Source organism: Astyanax mexicanus, chromosome 13 (assembly GCF_023375975.1).
Source record: "Astyanax mexicanus isolate ESR-SI-001 chromosome 13, AstMex3_surface, whole genome shotgun sequence".
Lineage (NCBI taxonomy): Eukaryota > Metazoa > Chordata > Actinopteri > Characiformes > Acestrorhamphidae > Astyanax > Astyanax mexicanus.
The window spans coordinates 38,075,693-38,097,714 of NC_064420.1; the positions used below are offsets into that span (position 1 = coordinate 38,075,693).

General features: G+C 40.8%; 1 protein-coding gene across 10 annotated transcripts in view; it reads left to right on the top strand.

The window, feature by feature from the left end:
- agrn (agrin) overlaps window positions 1–22,022 on the top strand; it is a 356,879-nt gene that overhangs the window by 199,333 nt on the left and 135,524 nt on the right. For all 10 annotated transcript variants that reach the window (XM_049463009.1, XM_049463013.1, XM_049463012.1 and 7 more), the window contains one exon: window positions 160–375. In XM_049463009.1, coding sequence (XP_049318966.1) covers window positions 160–375 — 216 coding nt within the window. The remainder of the gene's footprint in view (window positions 1–159; window positions 376–22,022) is intronic.

Genomic DNA, 22,022 nt, shown 5'->3' on the forward strand with positions numbered 1-22,022 from the left:
GATCGTATTTGCTGTTTATTCTCTGGCTGGTGTTTTGCATTGTTCTGCTCTCTGTGCTTCAGCTCAATTATAATCACACTCATAGGATTAATTTCCTGAGAGCTTTTTTTAGGGTCTGATTGTAATTTTCTCGTGTTGATTGTGCTCGTATCTCTGCAGGCTGTCGAGGGAAGCTGTGTGGATTCGGGGCTGTGTGCGAGCGAGACCCCGCGGACCCTTCCAAAGGAGACTGCTTGTGTAAGAAGGTGCCGTGTCCGTTGGTGGTGGCACCTGTGTGTGGCTCCGACTCCTCAACCTATACCAATGAGTGTGAACTGGAGAAGGCGCAATGTAGCATGCAGAGACGCATCAAGGTGATGCGCAAGGGACCCTGTGGTGAGTTCAGTTTACACTTAACACTTCTGATACACAGCAAAATTATTACATATGTAACATTTTAATAGATATAGCATACAATATATCATATTGCACATAAGATATACAGTCCTGTAAGCCTAAAAGCTAATCTTAGCCAACTGACTTTTACCATCACTTTTCTCCAACACCTGCTTACTCAAAGACAAGCAGGACTATATATCCCTAGCTATCCAAGCATTAAAAGAGGAGCTGCACTAAAATGTGCTTGTATTTGTGGAAGCCAAACACATTGTTAGGCTAAAAGCTAACTCTCTCTTTAGGTAGCTAACCAGCTCGTCTTTGCTTAGCTGTGTGATTCATATGGTTTAAAAAAATGTTGAAAACCATAAAATAAAAGCAGATAATTTTTTTCTTAAAAGCCCACCATAAAAGAAACCAGTGTGTTTCACTCTGAGGCTAAAAAACAAGCTTGTAAATAGACTTGTAAAACATCTTCTGGGCAATTTTATCTCTACATGAAGTAAAATATTGAATAAATGCAATGGAACTGAACAAATTATATTGTATTATATTATTTTACTTGCAATTAGTCAGCACAGAGAGCTGAAACTTAGTTTTTAAGAAATGATATAGTATTGTAAAACCTATGTTTATATATGTTTAGCTTCCTATTGCTATTGAATGTGAAATGTTTGTTCTACTCCTCTAAACTCCTAGTCCACAGTTCTGAATGCAACAGGTTGTAGCTAAATAACATCAGAGCTTCCTCTACAGACCACACAGTCCCATTGTTTATGTCCTCCTCATCCTGTGTCCCTGATATAATGACACACTTACACAACACTACTTGTCTCAGTAATAATCAGGTATTAGCATATTTATGATATGCATAAATACGAGTGGGAGTTTCTCTGTAGAGAACGGGGATGGGGTTTGGTGTGCCACTGTCTCTGTGGCTGAGTAATGGCGTGTGATGCTTGTTCAGGCCTGACCCCGTTATTAAGCAGCGTTCTGCGTCTACCGTCCTGACCAGCATAAGCAGCAATTACAGAGACTTGTGGAACAGGACGTCCGTGGCCTTCCAGAGGCCCTAATTAGCTGCCTCTCACGCCGGCTATGGTGGAGGAAAAAAGGAGCGTGAAGCGAGCAGAGAGACCTATCTCCTATCTCCCCTCCCCATTCACAAACACATAAAGGATGGCACTCGCTCGCTGTGCTAATGCTTGATTAACATACCGCTTCATGTTAAGTAGCTCCTGATACCCAGCGGGCTGCTAATGGACAGCAGCCTCCCCGTCATTTTCTTAATGAATCGGCCGCCATGACCGGCACTGCAGGTCGTCTCCTCCTCCCTCTGCTGGCTGAGCTCTCCTCGGCTAACTAACTAGTGTGGACGGTGTTTCCTCTGAGGGACAGTGGTGGCCAGTTAAAAAGAGAGGGAGAGCAAGAAAAAGAGAGAGCAGGAGAGAGAAAGTGAGAGCTCTGGAAAAAAAAGAGCCCACTTATACAGAACGAGTTTCTTTGATTTTACCAAATTGAAAAGCTCTGAAATATAATCAAGAGGAAGATGGATGATCACAAGCCATCAAATCAAGCTGAACTGCTTGAATTTTTGAACCAGGAGTAAAAGCAAGTTATCCAAAAGCAGCGTGCAAGACTGGTGGAGGAGAACATGCCAAGATGCATGAAAACTGTGATTAAAAAACAGGGTTATTTCACAAAATATTGATTTCTGAACTCTTAAAACGTTATTAATATGAACTAGTTTTCTTTGCATTGAGGTCTGAAAGCTCTTCCTATGTTTTGTCATTTCAGCTATTTCTCATTTTCTGCAAATAAATGCTCCAAATGACAATATTTTTATTTGGAATTTGGAAGAAATTCCATTTTATTCAAACAGATACCTATAAATAGCAAAATCAGAGAAACTGATTCAGAAACTGAAGTTGTCTCTTATTCTTTCCAGAGCTGTATCTGCGCATCATCATATTTTTCAATATTGACATATTGACTCTAATGCTTCATATATAATATTGACACAATATTGACAAACCATTGTTTCCTTGCTTAGTTGTTTATAGATAAATAAATTTCACGCTTTATAACATCAGACAGATTTGACCATTTCTAACGCAGCAGGCCACTCAAATCCTGGTACAAGCGATGTTCAACTCTCGCCTCGACTACTGCAATGCAGTGCTTATGGGGCTCCCGGCCAGTGTAGTAGAGCCACTACAGATGGTTCAGAATGCAGCAGCACACCTGGTCTCCAACCAGCCAAAAACAAGCACACGTCACCCCACTGCTCATTGAGCTCCACTGGCTACTGGTTGCTGCTCACAATAAATTCAAAGCTCTTACGATCACCTACAAGGTGATTACAGAACAGCTCCCTCCTAAATGCACTCACTCCAAAAGGTCTATGTTACCTCCTGGCCTCCAGTGAACGTCACCTAGCTTTACCCAACATTTACACAAAGCAATCCAGACTGTTCTCATACAGACTTCCCCAATGGTGGAACAAACTAGCTTTTACTACCAGAGCAGGAGCATCCTTCATTAACACTACCACTTTGTAATTCTCTTCTTCTGGTTGCTGTATTTACTACAACTGACAATTTAACTAAGTAACTAAATATGTAATCTCATACTGGCACATGAATTTAATTTAATTAATTAATTGTATTGCTGTCATATTGCCCTTGACCATAATAGTACTGAACAAGACCATGTTTTTGTCCTTAATCCATAAGTAGGTGCTTATAAATATCAGGTATTCCCAAAGGAACACAGTGCTACCAACCAGTTGTTGTCAGCCTGGTGGTGTAGAGCCTGAAGATCATTGCCTAAAAAAAGGTATTCAGGCCTTTTTTGTATATAAAAAAGTCAGTGATATCATACGCCAGGCCAGCCAAGCAGCCATAGTAGCATAAACTTCACTACTTTACATTTCTGCTTGTACAAACATTGTGGGATTATTAGCTTACTACGCTACAAAACTCCCGCATGTGGAGCGTTGGCTTGTCAGGAAACTGCTCCCTTGTGAAGGAAACCATAGAGAGAAACAGCGAGTGTATTTCTGTCTTCATTCAGAAGAGCTGAGCTTCTGGGAGTCTGTGTGAATTTTGCTTTATGTTGAGATACCCAATTAAATGCAAAACAGACTTTTTGCTTTCATCTGTGGTGAGCAGTGGTATACATTTCTATCCAGCGATAGCCATTGTGTGGGATACCGAGATCACTTATTTTTTTTTTATAACATTTAAGCATCCTTATTGGCTGTAGAATTGCATTAGATCACAAGGCAATAGTTACAGAAGCTTTGTATGATGATGCATTATCAAGTATGGCTGAAAACATTAATGTGGGTTCTTGCCCAGCCTTCAAATGATAATGGCAACTGGTTAAATTTACTAAAGGATGGCCCTCCCTCTCCTCCCATTCAACACAATGCTAGCCAGTGTTATCTGATGTAATAGAATATTAACAGTGATTTAGAAAGATGCAGTGGCTACATTACCTGACTCAGATTAAGCACATGCTAGCCTTTGCTCCTGCGGGAGTCTACCACATATCAATAACGGCTCCTAGATGAACGCAAGTCAGATAAAATCTCCTGGAATTTGGAATGAGTGGCCCAAGAGTGAGCACAAACGCGAACACAGGCGACACAGACTTTTTCCCTTCAATTTTGTGTGTGTGAAAGAGAGGTGCATATTCATGAAGTGCATGCAAAACAGCAATCTGCAAAGAGTCTATGAGTCAGCCAATCAGTTTTTAGTGTGGGCTCAGATTTAATTAAGTTAAATCATTTTGGAAGGGATAAAATACTTTATCTATTAAAGCAAAAAACAAACATAGTACCAGCTCTACACCTGGGTCTACCAAAGTGTAAGGTCGGCTTAAGGAGCTCGGCTAGCGCACTTTGATTCTGATAATATTGAACTTGTAGGTGGGCAAATAGTCTCCTGCTGTGTGGGTTTGGTGTGATTTTGTGGGCGTTGTGTGTGTGTGTGTATGTGTGTGTGTGTAAGTGGATCAGTGGGACTCATTGCAGTGTGCTGAGAGGCAGTGCTGGATGGGCAGAAGAGCAGCAGGGCAGTGGGCCGGACCGCAGGATCAATGGGCGGATTGATCACGGCTGCAACTGAGATGCTGTGTGCGTGTGTGTGTATGTGTGTGTGTGTGTGTGAGAGAGAGAGAGAGAGAGAGAGAGAGAGAGAGAGAGAGAGAACAAGTCCAAAACTACTGACTGTTACTGCTACTCTATTCACTCTGCCTTCACTTCTTCACTCAACCTTGTTCAACCTCTCCCTTTGTAATACTGTATCTGTTCAAAAAGACAAATATTGGGTGAGTGTAGTGTAACACTGCTGCCAGAATCAATCGTATCGTAACTGCAGATTCTGTTGAGCTCAGATATCAAAACTAACCACCAGTGAAAGTCAGTTTTGTTGGCAGTGCTTTGTCTTCTCGGTTGGATTTATACTTCCAGAACAAAAGGAAAACAGCTGATGTTTGATGATTAGTAACTAGGGATATGTGGAGGATGCATTTTCATGCTGAAACTACCATTTATTCCTGTCACTACAGTAATAGCAATAGTAATATGTGGACACATTGTCTAAAACCACCAGTAAACTTAAGTGTCATCATTTAATGTTATCCCACAAGTCCCTCACATAATTATCATAAGACACATACATTTCTGGCATCAGGCAAGGTATTCATTACAATATATCATTAAAGCTGTTTGCAGTCTGCACTGTAACCCAGTAACATACATAGTATTGAAAAGGGTTCTTTGACTCGTTTTAGTGCTATATTGTACTGCAATACAACGATGGACAATGGTGTTGGGGGTCTTTATACTCCTGTAGCCCTAGTCTGGTCCCAATTTGTTTATGTGTATCTCTCCAAAAGATTCCTATTCCATTGGCAGTCCAGTTCTATACCTAGTTAAAGTAACTCAACAACTAAAATGCGTTCATAATTTAAGGTGTCCACAAACATTTGAACATATAGTGTATATTAAAAAAGTGTGTTCCATAATTCACACAAAGATTTAACTAAGTATTTCTATAACTTATAATTTCTTATAACTTATGTCTTGTTTTGCTCAATACTGAAACAACTTAGCAATAATTTTATGTTCTATTCAAATACAAGGTCTCAATATAATCCAAATATTATGTACAGAAGGTTCAAAAGATACAATTAAACAAAACATAAAAATGGGTAACTGATTAATAATATAATACACATTGTTCAATTAACCTGTTTTACATAATACGTATTTAACAATTGCTCTGATCCAGAACACCTTAAAACAGCCAGTGAAATGAGAAGTGTTCTTCATTGACCTTTATCAGAATAGCACTGGCAACCCAGGTGTTATCCATTATGCTAATGAATTTAGTTAACAGTTCAGTCATGAAAGAGTCTTTGAAAGTGTAGGGCTGTCTGACTCCAGTGACTGGATGTAGATGGGTTTTTCATCTGTAATTATGGGCTTTAATTCCAGTAACCCGCTGCTAATAATAACTACAAAAGTCCAGTTTCTGAGAAAGCTCAAAATGACTGGTTATCCACTTTCAGACTCATGTTAGGCAATTGCTACATAGTCACTGGGGTAAAAAATGTTTTTGATTGATGATAAGACATTTCTGATGTAATTTGGTGTCTCAGGTGGTTGCTAGGGTGTTTCCATCATGAAATCTGCCCTAAAAGTAGGGATTACCAGTACTTATTACCACTGAGCAACACTATAGTCAAAAGAAAAAGCATGAATCACCTTTTAACCACCTTAAAATACCACAGTTCTCTGTAATACCACAGTAATTACTTTGCAACACTATATCCCCCACCTAGCTAGCACTTACTGTAGTAATACCATCATAACTACCCAGATAACATACTGCAGCAGACACCTTGTAACATTATAGCACCTATAGCATCTGATATACACCTATACACTTATTAACATCATACCAACCCCCTAGCAACACCTTAGCAATGCCCTACAACAAATACTAAGCAACAGCCACAGTAGCAACCATGTAAAATACCATAACAAGCATCTCTATAGAGTCAATTCTATAACACCCTTCTAGCAAGCATTTTTATTTATTTATTTATTTATTTATTAGCACCATTTATTGATAAATATAATGTCAAGCACTCTTATTAGTTCACTATATTTCGATTCATTCTAAATGAACATCATGGACAATGTTCACCACAGCGCCATCACCAGGCAGAGGAGCTCATTCAGCGGCAGACTGCTGTCCCAGTCCTGCTCCACCGACAGACTCAGAAAGTCTTTTGTCCCTCAGGCCATAAGACTATTCAACTCCTCTCAGCACAGCAAACTAAAGACGCTGTGACACTTTTTTCTATCTATCTATCTATCTATCTATCTATCTATCTATCTATCTATCTATCTATCTATCTATCTATCTATATATCTATCTATCTATCTATCTATCTATCTATCTATCTATCTATCTAGCTAAATATTTCAAGAAGTGTCACACAAGTGGAGGACTATCTCTCTGTTGTCTCTGTTGACTTCTTCCCCCTCAAATGAGTCGTAATCCTCTAATGGAGAAATCGATGTGTTTGTCCTTCTATTGACAGTCAAAGCCATGTTCTTTAATTGAGAAGGTATGCTTCATTTCACCCAGATCTGTTACCTGTGAACTGGATTTGAGGACATAGTTGAACACACACACACATAAGGAAAGCAACCCTCTCCCCTGTCTCTCTCTGTCTCTCTCCCTGTCATTACACATTTGTCACATTGCGAGGTGCTAGCGTACGAGGAGCAACAGCAGCTGTGGGTGCCGTTGGTAGTAATAGCTGTGCTGCAGATCTTCCCCGTAGTGCAGCTACTGGAGCTGAGGCGTCCCCAGAGACACTGGAGTATATGATTTCTCCACAGAACACAATTCAGTCAATATGAAAGCACAGTTTGGAGTTTGCCTTCAGGGTGAGTACTGAAAATCATCCCGACAGTGATGTGGTCGGCATAATTCTTTTTAGATGTTGTGAAAAAGCAACTGGTGCACAGCTCCTTCAAAAGTGCCATAGTTGAAATGTGACTATTAATACTGTCTGCACAACATGCCAGTTTAATTAGCAATCAGTATTTTAAATGAAACTAAAATAAATTCAGTGTGAAATGTATTTGGGGTGTAGTAAAACATTATAATGAGTAAAAACTCCTAGCATTCTAAAATACAGCACTTTTAGACAATGCTCCCAACAGACTTATAGTGGTAACGATAGGGGCATAGTATTACCCATACAAAGAAATCAATTTTCTTTAAACACTAACAAGCTTAAAGAATTTAGAGGGCCCTGACATTTAAAATAAGGTACTAAGTGAGCAGGTAGTTTATTAAAATCACTGTTTATACCCACACGACTTTGAGGTAGTTCTCCAAGTATGTCTCTTAGTTAGATTGGCTGCCCAAGAGTCTATATCTTAACATCATTGAAAGTGTTTGCAATAATATGGACCTTCTCATTTTCTCATGTCTGTAGTAAACGTATTTGTTGACAGACAGTTGCTGACTGTAGGTCATCAGTACTTTAGCCATGCTGTAGGACTCCCACAGGACCACCTCTGGCACAAGATTATTCAAGGGACATGGTAATGGAAAAAAATAAGAGACCACCTTAAAAATTATAAGTTTCTTTGATTTTACCAAATTGAAAACTTCCAGAATATAATCAAAAGGAAGATGGAGGATCACAAGCCGTCAAACCAAGCTTGAATTTTTGCACCAGGAGTGGCATTAAGTTATCAAAAAGCAGTGTGTAAGACTGGTGGAGGAGAACATGCCAAGATACATGAAAACCAGGGTTATTCCACCAAATATTGATTTTTGAACTCTTAAAACTTTGTGAATATGAACTTGTTTTATTTATTTTTTTGTGCATTATTTGAAGTCTGAAAGCTCATTCCATTTCTCATTTTCTGCAAATAAATGCTCTAAATGACAAAATTTACTATCTGGAATTCGGGAGAAATGTTGTTAGTTTATACTAGTTTATAGAATAAAACAACAATGTTCATTTTACTCAAATTTGATACCTATAAATATCAAAATCAGACTAATTACTCAATCAAACTAATTCAGAAACTGAAGTGGTCTCTTAATTTTTTTTTTCCAGAGCTGTACGTCAAAATTGATAAAAATTCCTGTTTATTTAACATTTCTTCTAAAATAAAGGCTATCAGTAGAGAGTTGCTTTCCTTTTCGCTGCAATAACAGCCTCTGCCCTTCTGAGAAGCCTTCCCACTTCCATTCAGCCACAAGAGCATTAGTGGGGTCAGCCGCTGATATTGGACGATTAGGCCTGGCTCACAAACAGCACTCCAACTCATCCCAAAGGTATTCGATGCTTCATCACTACAAAGAACACAATTTCACTGCTCCACAGTCCAGTGCTGTGGAGCTTTACACCCCGCACACACTCCAGCTGAGGTCTGTTGAGGCATTGTGCAGGTGACCTTAGTGGGTTTTGTTTACTGCAGATCTAAAGCATCCCATTCTGTTTCTGAAGCATTTTGATGGCAATTACATGGCTGTGTGCACATCTGTGCTGAAGTGGGTGGGAGTTGGGCTGTAGTTCTTTGACTTGTTGTTCTTTTTTTGTCTTACTTTTATGAACTAAAGGTTAGAAAAGGTCGCTACCCAGATTGCATGCCCAGGTAGGGCCTATATGATTATTCCAACCAACTGGGACTCAGAAATCTTTGTCCACAGATTCCATTGGTGTCAGTGATGGACCCCATCAGGGACAGTAAATGAACTAGGAGAGATGAAACACTGGCTCAAGTCTGAGTTGCACACTTTACTTTGGGCCCATGTGGATCCCAGATGGATCCCATGTGAGATAAAGTGGGCTGTAATGATGGGTCCCATTTGGAAAGCACAATTAAAAAGACATACAAACCCACTTAAAGCTTATGCACACCTGGAGCCTTTATGGAACACACTTGGAACCCACCTAGCCCATGTTCCACCCATGTGAACCCAACACAAGACTGTATGGTTGGGTAGTCTTCCAAGGGCAGCATGCATAAAGAAAAATAAAAACTTCAAAACTATATGTCAAATGAAGTCTTTGGCATATGACCCATCGTTGGCCCAAATCTTGTCTTTGCAGATCCTACTGGACAATCAGTGGGGGCCATCTGGTGGCAGGAGGGAGGAAGGAGGGTAAAGCTGAAATGTCAGGATCTGAATGTGCATGAAAATAGTGGTCTTTTAAAGATCAGTTAGTGATTGGTTGAGGTTGAGTCTCCTTGTAGAACCTTCTCTGAAATGTTTGCATCTTCTGGACCCTTTGATGCCCAGCTCATTGCCTCAGTTGCCCTTAAGCAAAGTGCTGGGTGTGTTTTTTGTCTCGAATCATGAGTGTTCTCTGCCACAAATAGGTTGAAATCCATAATACCCTGTAAGGCTCTGCAATGGCTTGTGTAACTTTTTATAAGAAACAGGATGAGTGTGAGGTCAGTGCATAATTATTTTATGCCTGCAGTTTGTCCAATGCGTACTAGACCTCTAGAAGCTTATTGTTACTTGTTAAAATGCTTCGTTATAGCTCCAGAACACAACTGAGGAACCCGAGAAACGTCAGAAACCTGTATACCATGATACCTTGGTCATATAGCGTATATTACGTTACAGACATATGATGGACAGAGCTGGTTAAAAGCTGGTTAAGGTGCGAGGGCTGTTGTATGACTTTCCCCAGCAGGACGTGACTAGGAGTGAAAGCTAAGCCACCGCCTCCCCTGCCGTTTGATTGTTCCTCATGACAGCTCTTTACTCAGACACAGCCGGCCTCCGGGCGGCATCTGCATGGCCGCCGAGGCGCTGACACGGCACGGCCGCTGGTGCCTCGCGCAAATGAGTTTTTGCTCTCTCTCGCCCACTGTGTGGAAGAGTGTGAGCTGGCTTGTGAATGAGGAAAGCACTGTGAGGAAGGTGTGTGTGTATATATGAGTGTGAGAGAGTGTTTGTGTGGAAGTGTGGAGTCACTCTTACTGACACACACACACACACACATCCTCACCCTCACCTGTCAGTGTGACATGGGAGACTATTCACACTCATCATCAGCTCCTCCGCTGCTTCCACACTCCATCTGCTGGAGGATTTCCGTGCATTTCTCAGCCTCCCTGCAGAATATATTTAGGCGAGCTGACGTAGGCCTGCCTGTGCCTCGGTCTGGCTGAGAATCAGCAGTCCCCCGTCATGCGATGAGATCATCGTGACTGGGCCGTTTACATGGCAAACTAATACAGCCTCACGATTCTGTCCATGTGCCTTATGTGCTCGTTTTGTGGGCTTCAAGCTCCTCTCTTTAGCTGCGTCTCTAGTGGCATTTGATTTATCGTTGATTATTATTTTTTCAGTTTGATTGATAGCCATATTTGTTGGACCCTTGCAGAATGGACCCTACTGGACATGGAAGTCAGAGTGCAGGATCAGACACAGCAGTGCTGCTGGAGTTTTTAAACACCTCAGTGTCACTGCTGGACTGGGAAACATCTGCCAACACAAAACATCCAGCCTAAAATGTTCTGTGGGCAGAACCTTGTGGGCAAAACTCCTGTATCAGAGCCAACGTTCTGGGAAAATCTCAATTGAAATGTCGCCCAATGAAAGTAGTTTCAGTGGCAGTGATTGTTGAGGTTTAAGTAACATAGTGTCTTCCAGAGTCTCCTAGACTTCCTCATGCCCTGGAACATTGCTAGTCGTTCCACAACTGTCATGGCTAATGTGTCCTTGAGCAAGGTGCTGAGGTGGCTGCCCACTGCTCTAGTAGTGTGTGTAGTTAGTTGGAGCTGACATCATGCCCGTGCCTCGCTCTGGCTGAGAATCAGAAGTCCCCCATCAAGCGATGAGATCATTGTGTCCGGGCCACTCGTATGGCAAACTCAACCCAACCCTCACAATCCTCTCCACGCTTACTGTTCCAGGAGATTTCACTCGCTTTAAGCTCCTCTCTGAAGCTGCATCTGGTGTGGCTTTCGATTGATCATGGAAGCTCCGCTTTAAGTCTTGGCGATAAGGCCTGGAATCTTATCTTAATTCAGTGAGGATAATTATAAAACTCTATTTTTGGCACAATTTGAACTCCACCTGCTCTTATCACTGTGAGAATATTTCAGAACAGATGGACTAGTAGAAATAGACCAGAATCACTTTAGTATGTTCAGTTCAGTACTTTTTGTAGTTCATCATCCACAGTGTTGTAGATATGGTTGGTATGGTTTTGCTAGGTGGCTGCAATGGTGATGCTAAGTGTTGGAACCAGTGGAAATGGACCAAAATCACTTCAGTACATTCCATAGATCAATTACTGTGTTGGAAATACAAGATATAAGAGTTTTGTTGCTGTTTCAAATACTAACTCAGTCCAAAAATCTGAAAAGTATTTTAAGCCCTAAGGGAAAACAAAAGGCTTATTCTTTTTGAAAAGATCTGAACCTCAACTGAGATATAAGAGATTTCCCTGCTGCAGGGGACGTGTGGCCTTTTTCCGCTACAATCTCTTCTTGTTCTCAAACATTTTCCCTGAAACTCATAGCCCTTTTTTCTCTCTCCGTAATTTCAGCACTAAAGCTGTCCACATGTACATGGATGTTTTTGAAAACATAGTGTTTCCCTGCACTTTGCCCTCCAATCCAACACTAAAATAGCATTTCTAGTCACTGAAAGTGGAGGCTTTTGAGAAGCTCTACTTTTGTTGGGTTGAGCTACAGTGAAAATTTTGAAATGAAATATTTGGCTGAAGACTGAATTGTGATCAAGTTTTCATGAATTTAGTTTTTTTCCTCATTGAGTAAATGCATTGTGTTTTAGTGGTCCATTAGTGGGTCATTCTATAACACCTTAACATCGTTCAGCATATTCACTGAATAGACTATTATTTTATAATAGTTATTAATTATTCTCATTTCCTGCTATGTGTTTGGTGTGGTATTGCAGGTGGTTACTATGATATTGATAGCTGGATGCTGTGGTATCCCAGGCGGTTACTATGATCTTGCTAAATGCTTCCTAAATGGGTGCTACACTGTCTCAAGATTATTGCAGTGGTATTTTACATAGGGAGACGCTATTGAAACGGCGAGTTTCAATACAAAGTTGCTTAAGGTAGTTGCTATGGTGTTGCTAGGTGGTAATAAAGTTGTTGCTGTTTTACCTTGTGTGATTGGTTGGGTATTACTTGAGTACCTTTGATCACTTGAGTACCTGTGTTGATCAAAAGATGGGTTCCAATACTGCTTTGCTTAAGGTACTTGCTTTGGTGTTACTAAGTGGTTGCAACTAGTTGGCTGCAAAAGGGGTCAAACTGGTGTTCCAGGGGAATGTTTAACTTGGTGGTTACTTGGTGGTTCCTGTGGTTCTCCAGGTGGTTGCTCTTGTGTTGCTAGGTGGTTAATTTGGTATTCAGCTCGGTTGCTATGGTATCATTTTGCCTGAAATGTCTTAGGCATGTATGTTCAGTCAGTGTCAGTATAGAATCTTATTATCCAGGCCTTCTCTGCGAGGTCTGTCAGTATTCTGCCACAGCCGAGCAGCTAGCATAGCGGCTTTGCGGCCCATGCTAATGCATGCTCCAGCGTAATCCAGTTTGGCAGCGGAGATGAGCCGCTGTCTTCTGTATGTATGTGATGGAGGAGGTGTGCATTAGTGAAGGGTGAGGTGGAGGGGGCACTCATAAATAAATAACAGGGCTTTTTTTTTTTTTTTTTTTTTTTTGATTTCCTGCCTGTGCAGCACCCATGCCCGTCTCGTATGCCGCGTATATGGGGCCGTGTCCCAAATCCACCCCCGTAGACACGCACGCAGACTGACGAACGGAGGCTTTCTCCTCTGGGATGATAATGGAGTTTCTGAATGCTATCGCAGAGGCTCACTCCGCTGCTCATCCACTGGCGAGCGGTGATACTTGTTAAACAAATCCTGTATTTCTCTTCCTCTTGCGTGTGTGTGTGTCTCTTTCTCTCTTTTTCTCTCTCTCTCTTCTCTGTCTCTCTCTCTCCCTCTCTCTCTCTCTCTCCCCTCCACCCTCTCTCCATCACCTCACAAGGACCGGGTGTAGTGTTGGAGAGAGATAAGGAAGATTACAGCAGGCCCAGGCGCATTAAAAAGCCGCGTTTTCCCGCACACTCTCCTCTAATAGCAGACAGGAGCCGCTTTTTACAACTTTTTACTCATGTATTTATGCATTTGACTTGCCTGAATAATGCATTGTTATTTTCCCTCCACTCCGCTCAGACGCACGATTGACACTGCAAAAATAAGCAACAACAGCTCGGAGACAATAGTACATTCTTTTTCTTATTCTAAAATAAATAAATATATAAAAAATAAGAAAAAACCCACACAATTATGATATCTTTTGTTAAGAGTTTACAAAAAAAAAAAAAACTTGTTCTGTATGCAGCGCGCACTGTGCATTCTGTAACGCATGCATGCACGGCTCCCGTATGTAATTCATCTGTAGTTGGCTGTACTTTGTACAGTATTTGTTTGTTTTGATATGAATATGAATATGAACGCTGCACGGCTGTTTTAAAGTGGAACGGATGGAGACATCCTAAGAAACCAATCCCGGCCTCCTCATCCCCCCTCATCCCCCCATCCGCGTGCAGTTCTCTGCTAAAAAGCCTTTTTAAAGTGGTTTACCTCTTCAAGAGGTGTGCTTGCAGTAGGAGGTAATGGATATTGAGCGTTACATTCATTTTCATATCTTGCGTGGCCCACTGTCAGATAATTGATCCAGCGTGCAGCGCCTCCTCTCCTATTTGCTGCGGAATAATAACCCCGCTGTCTCTTTGTACTCACTGGGTCCATCAGTAGATTAGCTGGTGAGTGCTGTTTTTCCATTATTCCATGTAAAAAAAAAAAGCGAGGCTACCTTTGGGAGAAGATGTGCATGTGCATAGGCCTGCACTCAGTCGACTGCATATTGTTCCTTTTTTATTTATTTATTTATTTATTTTCATTTTTTGACAGAATTTACTTGTAGCAGGTGTTCTGTACCTTGTGTCCATGTCACAAAGAATAGACCAATAGAAATCCCTAAATTGACTTGCAAGAAAATATTTCTAATTGATATTTTCTTCCTACTGCACTGTGTTTTGGAGATACAAGGTTTTTGCAACAGTGACGAAAACTAAATGTCATTAAAGCCATGTTAGATATTGAGGAAACATGCTGAGTTAAAGCACTGGCAGCTCTTGTCGGCAGCAGTTTAGCCAGTTTGGACCTGTTTGGACTGAGAAATGCGTCATGGTATCTGTGTTTGTTTTGGCCTCTGACTCCTCTGAGCGTACTGCTCATTCTCCAACATTAACTCCACCATTGGGGTGGCCAATACAAAACAAGCAAGCGATGCTGCAGCATGGAAGCTAACAAGTGGGCTGGTTCAGCTGAAACCTTAGCTGCTACAAAGCTTAAAAGCCTGTCTCTAACAAGACCAGTGACCAAAGAACGAATAAAACAAGAGTTTTTCACTGGCTTTGCTTGACAGCAGTGAGGGCACATCATAATTGAGATCTAGATCAGGCTGCAACAAGATAAAACGGTAGGATACTCAAATATAGATTTATATATTATCTGCTAAATTAAGCAGTATATTACTAGGACCTGTGAAGTAGTAACTCCAACTCTAGGGTGTGTATTTTTTTAGCAGTATAACATTTTTTTTTTTTTTTTACAGTATTTTTTTCCTGTAAAACAGGCTTGGCTTAGGCTGACGCAGCTAGCGGTGTGTAAATCTAGGTTAGCTAACTACGGATAAAGTATAACTTGTTGTTGCTTGTCATGGTAGAAGTTACTGAACTCATCTTGCACTCGATTGTGCAGAATTAGCCTCCTCAACTTGGCAACCAGAGTGAGCTCTGTGATGTTTTGAAATTGACTGCTGTAGCTATTTTACACACTCACTCTCATTTCCTACAGAATGCTGCTTTAACTACTCATATTTAATCTTTCATACTATATTACTACTTCATTAGCCTTACAGTTCCAGTACAAATCTTAGAAGCTAATTTTGGATACTGAGGATGTCTTAGCTAAGGGGATACATTTCTCAAGCAAAAGGAAAAAGTTGTGTAAATCTGATTTCTCACTGAGCCGTACCTTTAAGACATATGACCCTTAGGACACACATATACACACACAGACACACACACACATCCTCACACCAGGTGATGGCATAATCACATAGCAGTGTGGCCGCTGGGTACCTGCCCCGTCTCTTTCAGGTTAATGCAGTCAGAGAAATGTTCTTCCCATCAGGCACTGGGGCGGGGAGGGGATAGCCCTGTCGTGACCCTCCGCGCAGCTCGCTCTGCCTCTCCGAGGCACTCAGCCCCCTCTGAGAGGGGCTGGGTGGAGGACATAACAAGGACTGTAGGAGAACTCGATCTGCAGAACTGCACTTCTTCCCTGCTCACAGCTGACAATAGAAAAAGACAGCTGGAATTCAGAACCAGTAAGAGCATGTACAACATGCATAATGACATTCTCTTTTTTATATATATATATATATTTTTCAAGGGCTTTTTCAGTTGAATTGTTTGCTTTCCCCAAAGAATCTAGTACACCTCATCAGTTATAACACATTATTACAACCACCAACTGGGGATTCATACATTTTTCTGCACTGCCAAATGGCACTGCCATTTTTTGGTCTGAATATGTGAAAAAATGAATGATTTACTCCAAGCAGTCATCCATTTATCTTAAGCCACTTTATGGAGAACAGGAGAATGTTTTCTTCATAGCTTCATAACTTAAGATCTGAATGACTGTATTACACATTATACACATTTTAAATCAAACAGCAAGGTGGTTTTCACCTTGCAGCGAGTAATCCAGCTCAGAAAAACAGTTAGCATCATGGCTAATACACTTAAACGGTGCTGAAGTCAGCTGCTGTGTCTGTTAGCATCACAGCTACATCTCATTCGAGCTTGGCTGTTTTGGATTGTGGCTACTTTAGGCTTCTGAATTCAGACAGAGTTTCAGACAGAAAAACTTACCGTATACCTCCATCATAGTAAGTTTTGATGCATTTATCCAACCATCAGAACTGGACCCTTGTCAAAACTTCACAAATTGATTGGTCAGTTCCTTTCTAAAATGTACATCACACCTATTTACTGGCTGATTAATGTGTCACAAGTAATTTTGGACTCTTTCAGTTTCATACAAGCTTTAGTATAGTGCAGAGAATAGACAAACGTGTTTAAATAAACTCTAAAACCAGGGTTCTGGAGAAAAAAAAAGGTGTAAAAGAACAACATTTGCATCTATCCAACATTTCCAATCCACTTTTACAAACAAACAGTGCTGGTAATGCACGTGTTTGTGTGTGTGTGCATGCATGTGCGTCTGTTTGCCTGTGTTTGTGTGCTTTGGCAGAGTGTGCACTGGCTCATGGGATGGATGATTTGCTTCAGAATGTGCCTGATTGTGCTCACATTTTGTTGGAAAACAGTCGTTCGCAAGGACCATTGCTTTTAGCCTAAATTTCATTGTCGCATCAAGCTGATGGCGATTGCAGAAATGTCCTCTAGTACTCTCAGAGAATGTGCCACACATTACTATTCAACAGAGTTAGTGTAAAGCATGCGATACTATCTATTAATGTCTATGCTTTCAATCTGTCAGTCAACCAACCAGCCAAACCAACCCCTCCTCACACATTTTCATTATTTTTTGATGGAATTTCTGGAGAAAAAACAAACATTATAAAAGCCGTCTGCGTTCCTAGTCAGTATCAGCCCATCTGCTTGCTCTTCACTGCACACCATTGACCTCCCGAACTTTAGATAATCCTAACACTGAATGCAGGATCTGCTGACCTGTGTACAGCACAGGCCGGCGCCTTGCTGAGCTCTGCTACTGTCGATTGTTCGCTGTGCTGTAATGAGCACCTTCGGTTTTATTGAGTAGTTTTACGAGCAGAACAATGCTTCCCTTCTCCGGGCTCATTTTCCAGTCTGATTCAGATCCGGCAAAGTAGCATATGTTCTTAACACTGCACATTCCAGCCTAATACAGGCTAATATACAGTAGAGTATAGGAGCATAGAAAAACAATGCATATCGTCGCTGTCCAATGAAAAACACTTATCTCAGTTTTTGTCGATTTTTAGTTTACTATATAATTTGAACAGACAAACTGTCCCTTACAGTGTGCCAAAATTTCTTGATGAATAGACCAATAGAAATGCTTCAAAGTGATCTAAAACAAACTTGTTTTACATTGACTTCCATTGAAAGTTTACCAATTGTTTTCTCTCTCCTGTAAAGTTGCTGTTTTGGAGATAAGGATTTTTCATTGGACATTCTGAGTTAATTTGGAGGTGTGGAGGCTTGCAGATGTAGAGCTAAAGAATGTTTGAGTGTACTTGATGCTCTGTCTACATTTTGCGTAGAACAAAATCTGAAGTATATGTGAAATAATAATAATATAAGCAGCAATCGATGAGTATTATCAGGTCCAAAGCGCTCCTCACACAATTACACAAGAGTAAAGGAGGGTGGGTCTAAATAAATTCATGCTACCGTCACCAGATTCTTACACTACCATTAGTGTACCCCAGCAAATGTACCCAAAAATATTGATCAAACCATGCTCAAACTATCCAGATTTTGTGAACTTGTTTTTACTGCAGCCTCAGCTTTATGTTCTTGGCTGAAAACAGGATAACCCCATGTGATCTTCTGCTGTTTTGGCTATTATTCAAATCTATTCGTACTTCAAAAGTATTTATACCTCTTGAACTTTTCCACGCTTACAACCCCAACATTAAATGTATTTTATTGAGATTTTAAGTGATTTAAGTGACAAAGTATTGCGTAAGTGTGAAGTGCAACAAAAATGATACATGGTTTCCCAAATTCTTAGCAAAAAAAAAATGTGACATGCAAAAGTATTCAGCTCCCCTGCAGTTACAACTGTAAGTGCTTTGGGGTTAGTCTCAACCAGCTCTGTGCATCTAGAGACTAAGATTTTTGCGCATTCTTCTTTATAAAACATTCATAACTCATTGTCTTGCTGGAAGGTAAATCTCCTTCCAAGTCTCAAGTCTTTTGTTGCCTTCAACAGGTTGTCTTCCTGAATTGCCCTGTATTTAGCTCCATCCATCTTCCCATTAACTCTGACCAGATTCTCTGGTCTCTGGCTTTTTCCTCCACCAGTCTTACAGACTGCTTTTGGATAACTTTATGACACTTCTGCTTAAAAAAAGCAAATGTATACAATGGCTGTTTTGCATTACATGTCACCCACCTGACTCTGGTGGGTGTATAGGTTTAGGTCAGGAGTATTACAGGCGTAAACCCATGGGTGCAAACACAAACACACACACACACACACACACACACATACACAAAGAACCGAGTGATAGCAGGGTGTCTGGCCTTTGAGCTTCACCAGGAGTGCTGTGTATTATCAGTTTTTGTGCCCGATTTTCTGTATTCAGGGCTAACGGCGAAGCATGTAAAAGAGGAAGACAGCTGCAGTCAAATAAGCCCTTTGAAGAAGTACATCAAAAGAATGAATCATCCAGCCGTGGTGGGATGACAGGAGCGACTGGTGGGAGAGCGCAGGGAAAGTGAGGGGGAGTGAGGTGTGGCGTGTGCGTGTGCGGGAGAGAGAGCGCGGGCGTGTGAGTGAGTGAGTGTGTGAGTGACTGACTGACTGACTGAGTGACTGAAGGTACAGAAAGGGTCTTCCCTCTTTGTCTCTCTGCGTTCTCTGTGTCTCTGGCTGTATGCATCGCAGCGAGTCGTGAACAGAGCGCGTGCCGAGGCTGCGAGTGTTTAAACGGAGGGAAAGCTGAGCAGAACTGACAGAAAGAGTTTATAGTAGGAAAGAGAGAAACTTCTAAAAGGTGAGGCAGAGGAGAAAACGCCGGCGTCGCCTTCAGCTTCCTGCTCATTATTTTCCTTCACGCGTGCACTTATGTTACTATACCTGTTTACTTATTTCATCAGAGGTGACACGCGAAGCACAACTGTGAAGCAGCTGAGGAATATTTTCTCCTCCGAGACTCCAGTGAAACTTCTACGCTGCAAAAATGATACTTTAGCAAGTACTGATATTGATAATAAGAATGAAAAAACTGTATTTCTTACTTCGCTTCTACTTGTTTTAAGTAATACAATCTACTAAAAGTAACTTATTGTATGTTTTTCTCCCACTTACTTCAGGAAAATTGCTTTAAACAAACAAATATATCTACCAATGGAACTAGACCCTTTTAGTAGATTACATTTCTTAAAACAAGAGAACATATAGAGCTCTGAAAAAAATTAAGAGACCACTTCAGTTTCTGAATCAGTTTCTCTGATTTTGCTATTTATAGGTATATGTTTGAGTTAAATGAACAATATCGTTTTATTTTATAAACTACAGACAACATTTCTCCCAAATTCCAAATAAAAATATTGTCATTTAGAGCCTTTCAGAAATCAATATTTGGTGGAATAACCCTGGTTTTTACACTTTTCATGCATCTTGCATGTCCTCCTCCACCAGTCTTACACACTGCTTTTGGATAACTTTAAAAGTATTTTAAAATTGAACTTCATAACTTGGTAGATATCTGAAGATAGACTTATTAGTTTATGGATTTACATTGATCCTTGTTTTTACACCCATTACCCCATAATTTTTTTAAACAGCTTATCATATAGGAGCACTTTGTAGTTTTGTAATCTATTTTTCTGCATACTCAATTGTCCACCGATTACCCTTAACCTAACAGAACCACCACTGAGCAGCCAGTACCGGGGTGGTGGGTCATTCTCAGCACTGCAGTAACATTGCCATGGTGGTGGTGTATGAGGTGTTAGTGTGTGTTTTGCTGGAATGGGTGAATCAGACACAGCAGTGCTTCTGGAGTTTTAAACATGCTGTTGTATACTCTATTAAAGAATGATATCTAGCTGTTCCATCATATAGAGTCAGAGACAGAGGCTGCATAAGTTGTGTTTTATTGATCATCCTCTAGATGGACTGTTCTTAGTACAACAGTGACACTGAGGTGTTTAAAAACTCCAGCAGCACTGCTGTGTCTGATGGCAGGTGAAAACAGAAGTGATGATGCTTTTTTTAATTGCAAAGATAAGCATTAGAGATTTTTCTAAAGCTTTCGTTTCTGTCAGTGTGTGTAGGTGTGTGTACAGGATAGATGTGCTCAGGCTATTGGAAATGATGGAGTGTGAAGTGTAGAATGGGTGAAATTGTCAGTGTCCGTTTGTCAGTCTGTACTGGTACAGAATGTACTGATTTAGTGATATTTTTAAATAATCTATTCAATAGTGCAGAAAATGGTGCATTTTCCATATTGTATTTTTTTTTCCTCTGGTGAAGAACCTCTGTCCCCCAACTCCATGTTTTTAATTTCCATCTGTGAAACCTAAAGTTGTCAACCCTAGCCTTAAAACATATCAGGCTGTTGATGAATTTCCAATAGGCTTTCAGAATTTCTCTCTTTCTGTGCCTGTAAACACAAACAAAAGGCTGATTTTAGAGCTAAAAATAGCTGTAGGCTCATCTTGACACCTAAATGCTGTCTAAAAAATACCTCAACTCCAGCTGCCGTCAGGGAAGTGCATGATGGTAATTGGGGTACATAAGGTTTGGGAATGTCTTGGCTGATCGACTGAATTCGAGGTAAGAGGAAAATTGCGTAAATGAGTTTAGGTTCAGATTTATGACTTTAATACTGGCAAAAATGATCATTTGGTCTCACAAAGACAGCAGTACAAGTACACTCACACACATACCCACACACACACACACACACACCGTCACATGTCACTTCCTGGCATGGTGTGTTTGGCAAAGCCATCAGACTGAAACGGTGGCCAATGACAGCCCCCAGTCTAAATTACACTTTAATGTACAGCACACACAGACACACACAGCAACAGAGCACCAGAGCACTCACACACACACACACATACACACACACATTCACACACACACATTCACACATAGCACTGAAGCACTCACGCATACAAAGAGCAGCTCTCTCTCTCACTCTCTCTCTTTCTCTCAAACACACATACACACAGCACCAGATCACTCACACACTCTTTCTCTTTTAGATTCAGGTTCACAATAGCTTTATTGGCATGACTGTAATGAGTACAAGGTTGCCAAAGCATTAGAACCCACCCCCACCTCTCTCTCTCTCTCTCTCTCTCTCTCTCTCTCTCTCTCACCCACTCTTGTCCAATCTGTCACTTTTTCTCTTTCTATAATTCCAGACTCCCTTTTCTCTCCTTTCACTCCTTTTACTATTTCTCCTCGCTCTCCCTCACTTTTTCCTTTCTGCTCCTCTTTCTGTTTGTTTCTCTATACCTCTTTTTCTGTCTATCACTTTCTTCTTCCTTCTCCTCCTCTGCCCTTTTCTCTATTTTATTAGGAGTGTAATTGTATTTGTAACTTTACTTTAGGAGTGCTGTATTTTCTCAGTTTTTTTTTCTCTCTCTGTTACTTATCCTCATCTTCCTGTTACTTTTCCTCCTCTCTCTGTTACTTATCCTCCTCTCTCTCTCTGTTACTTATCCTCCTCTCTCTCTGTTACTTATCCTCCTCTCT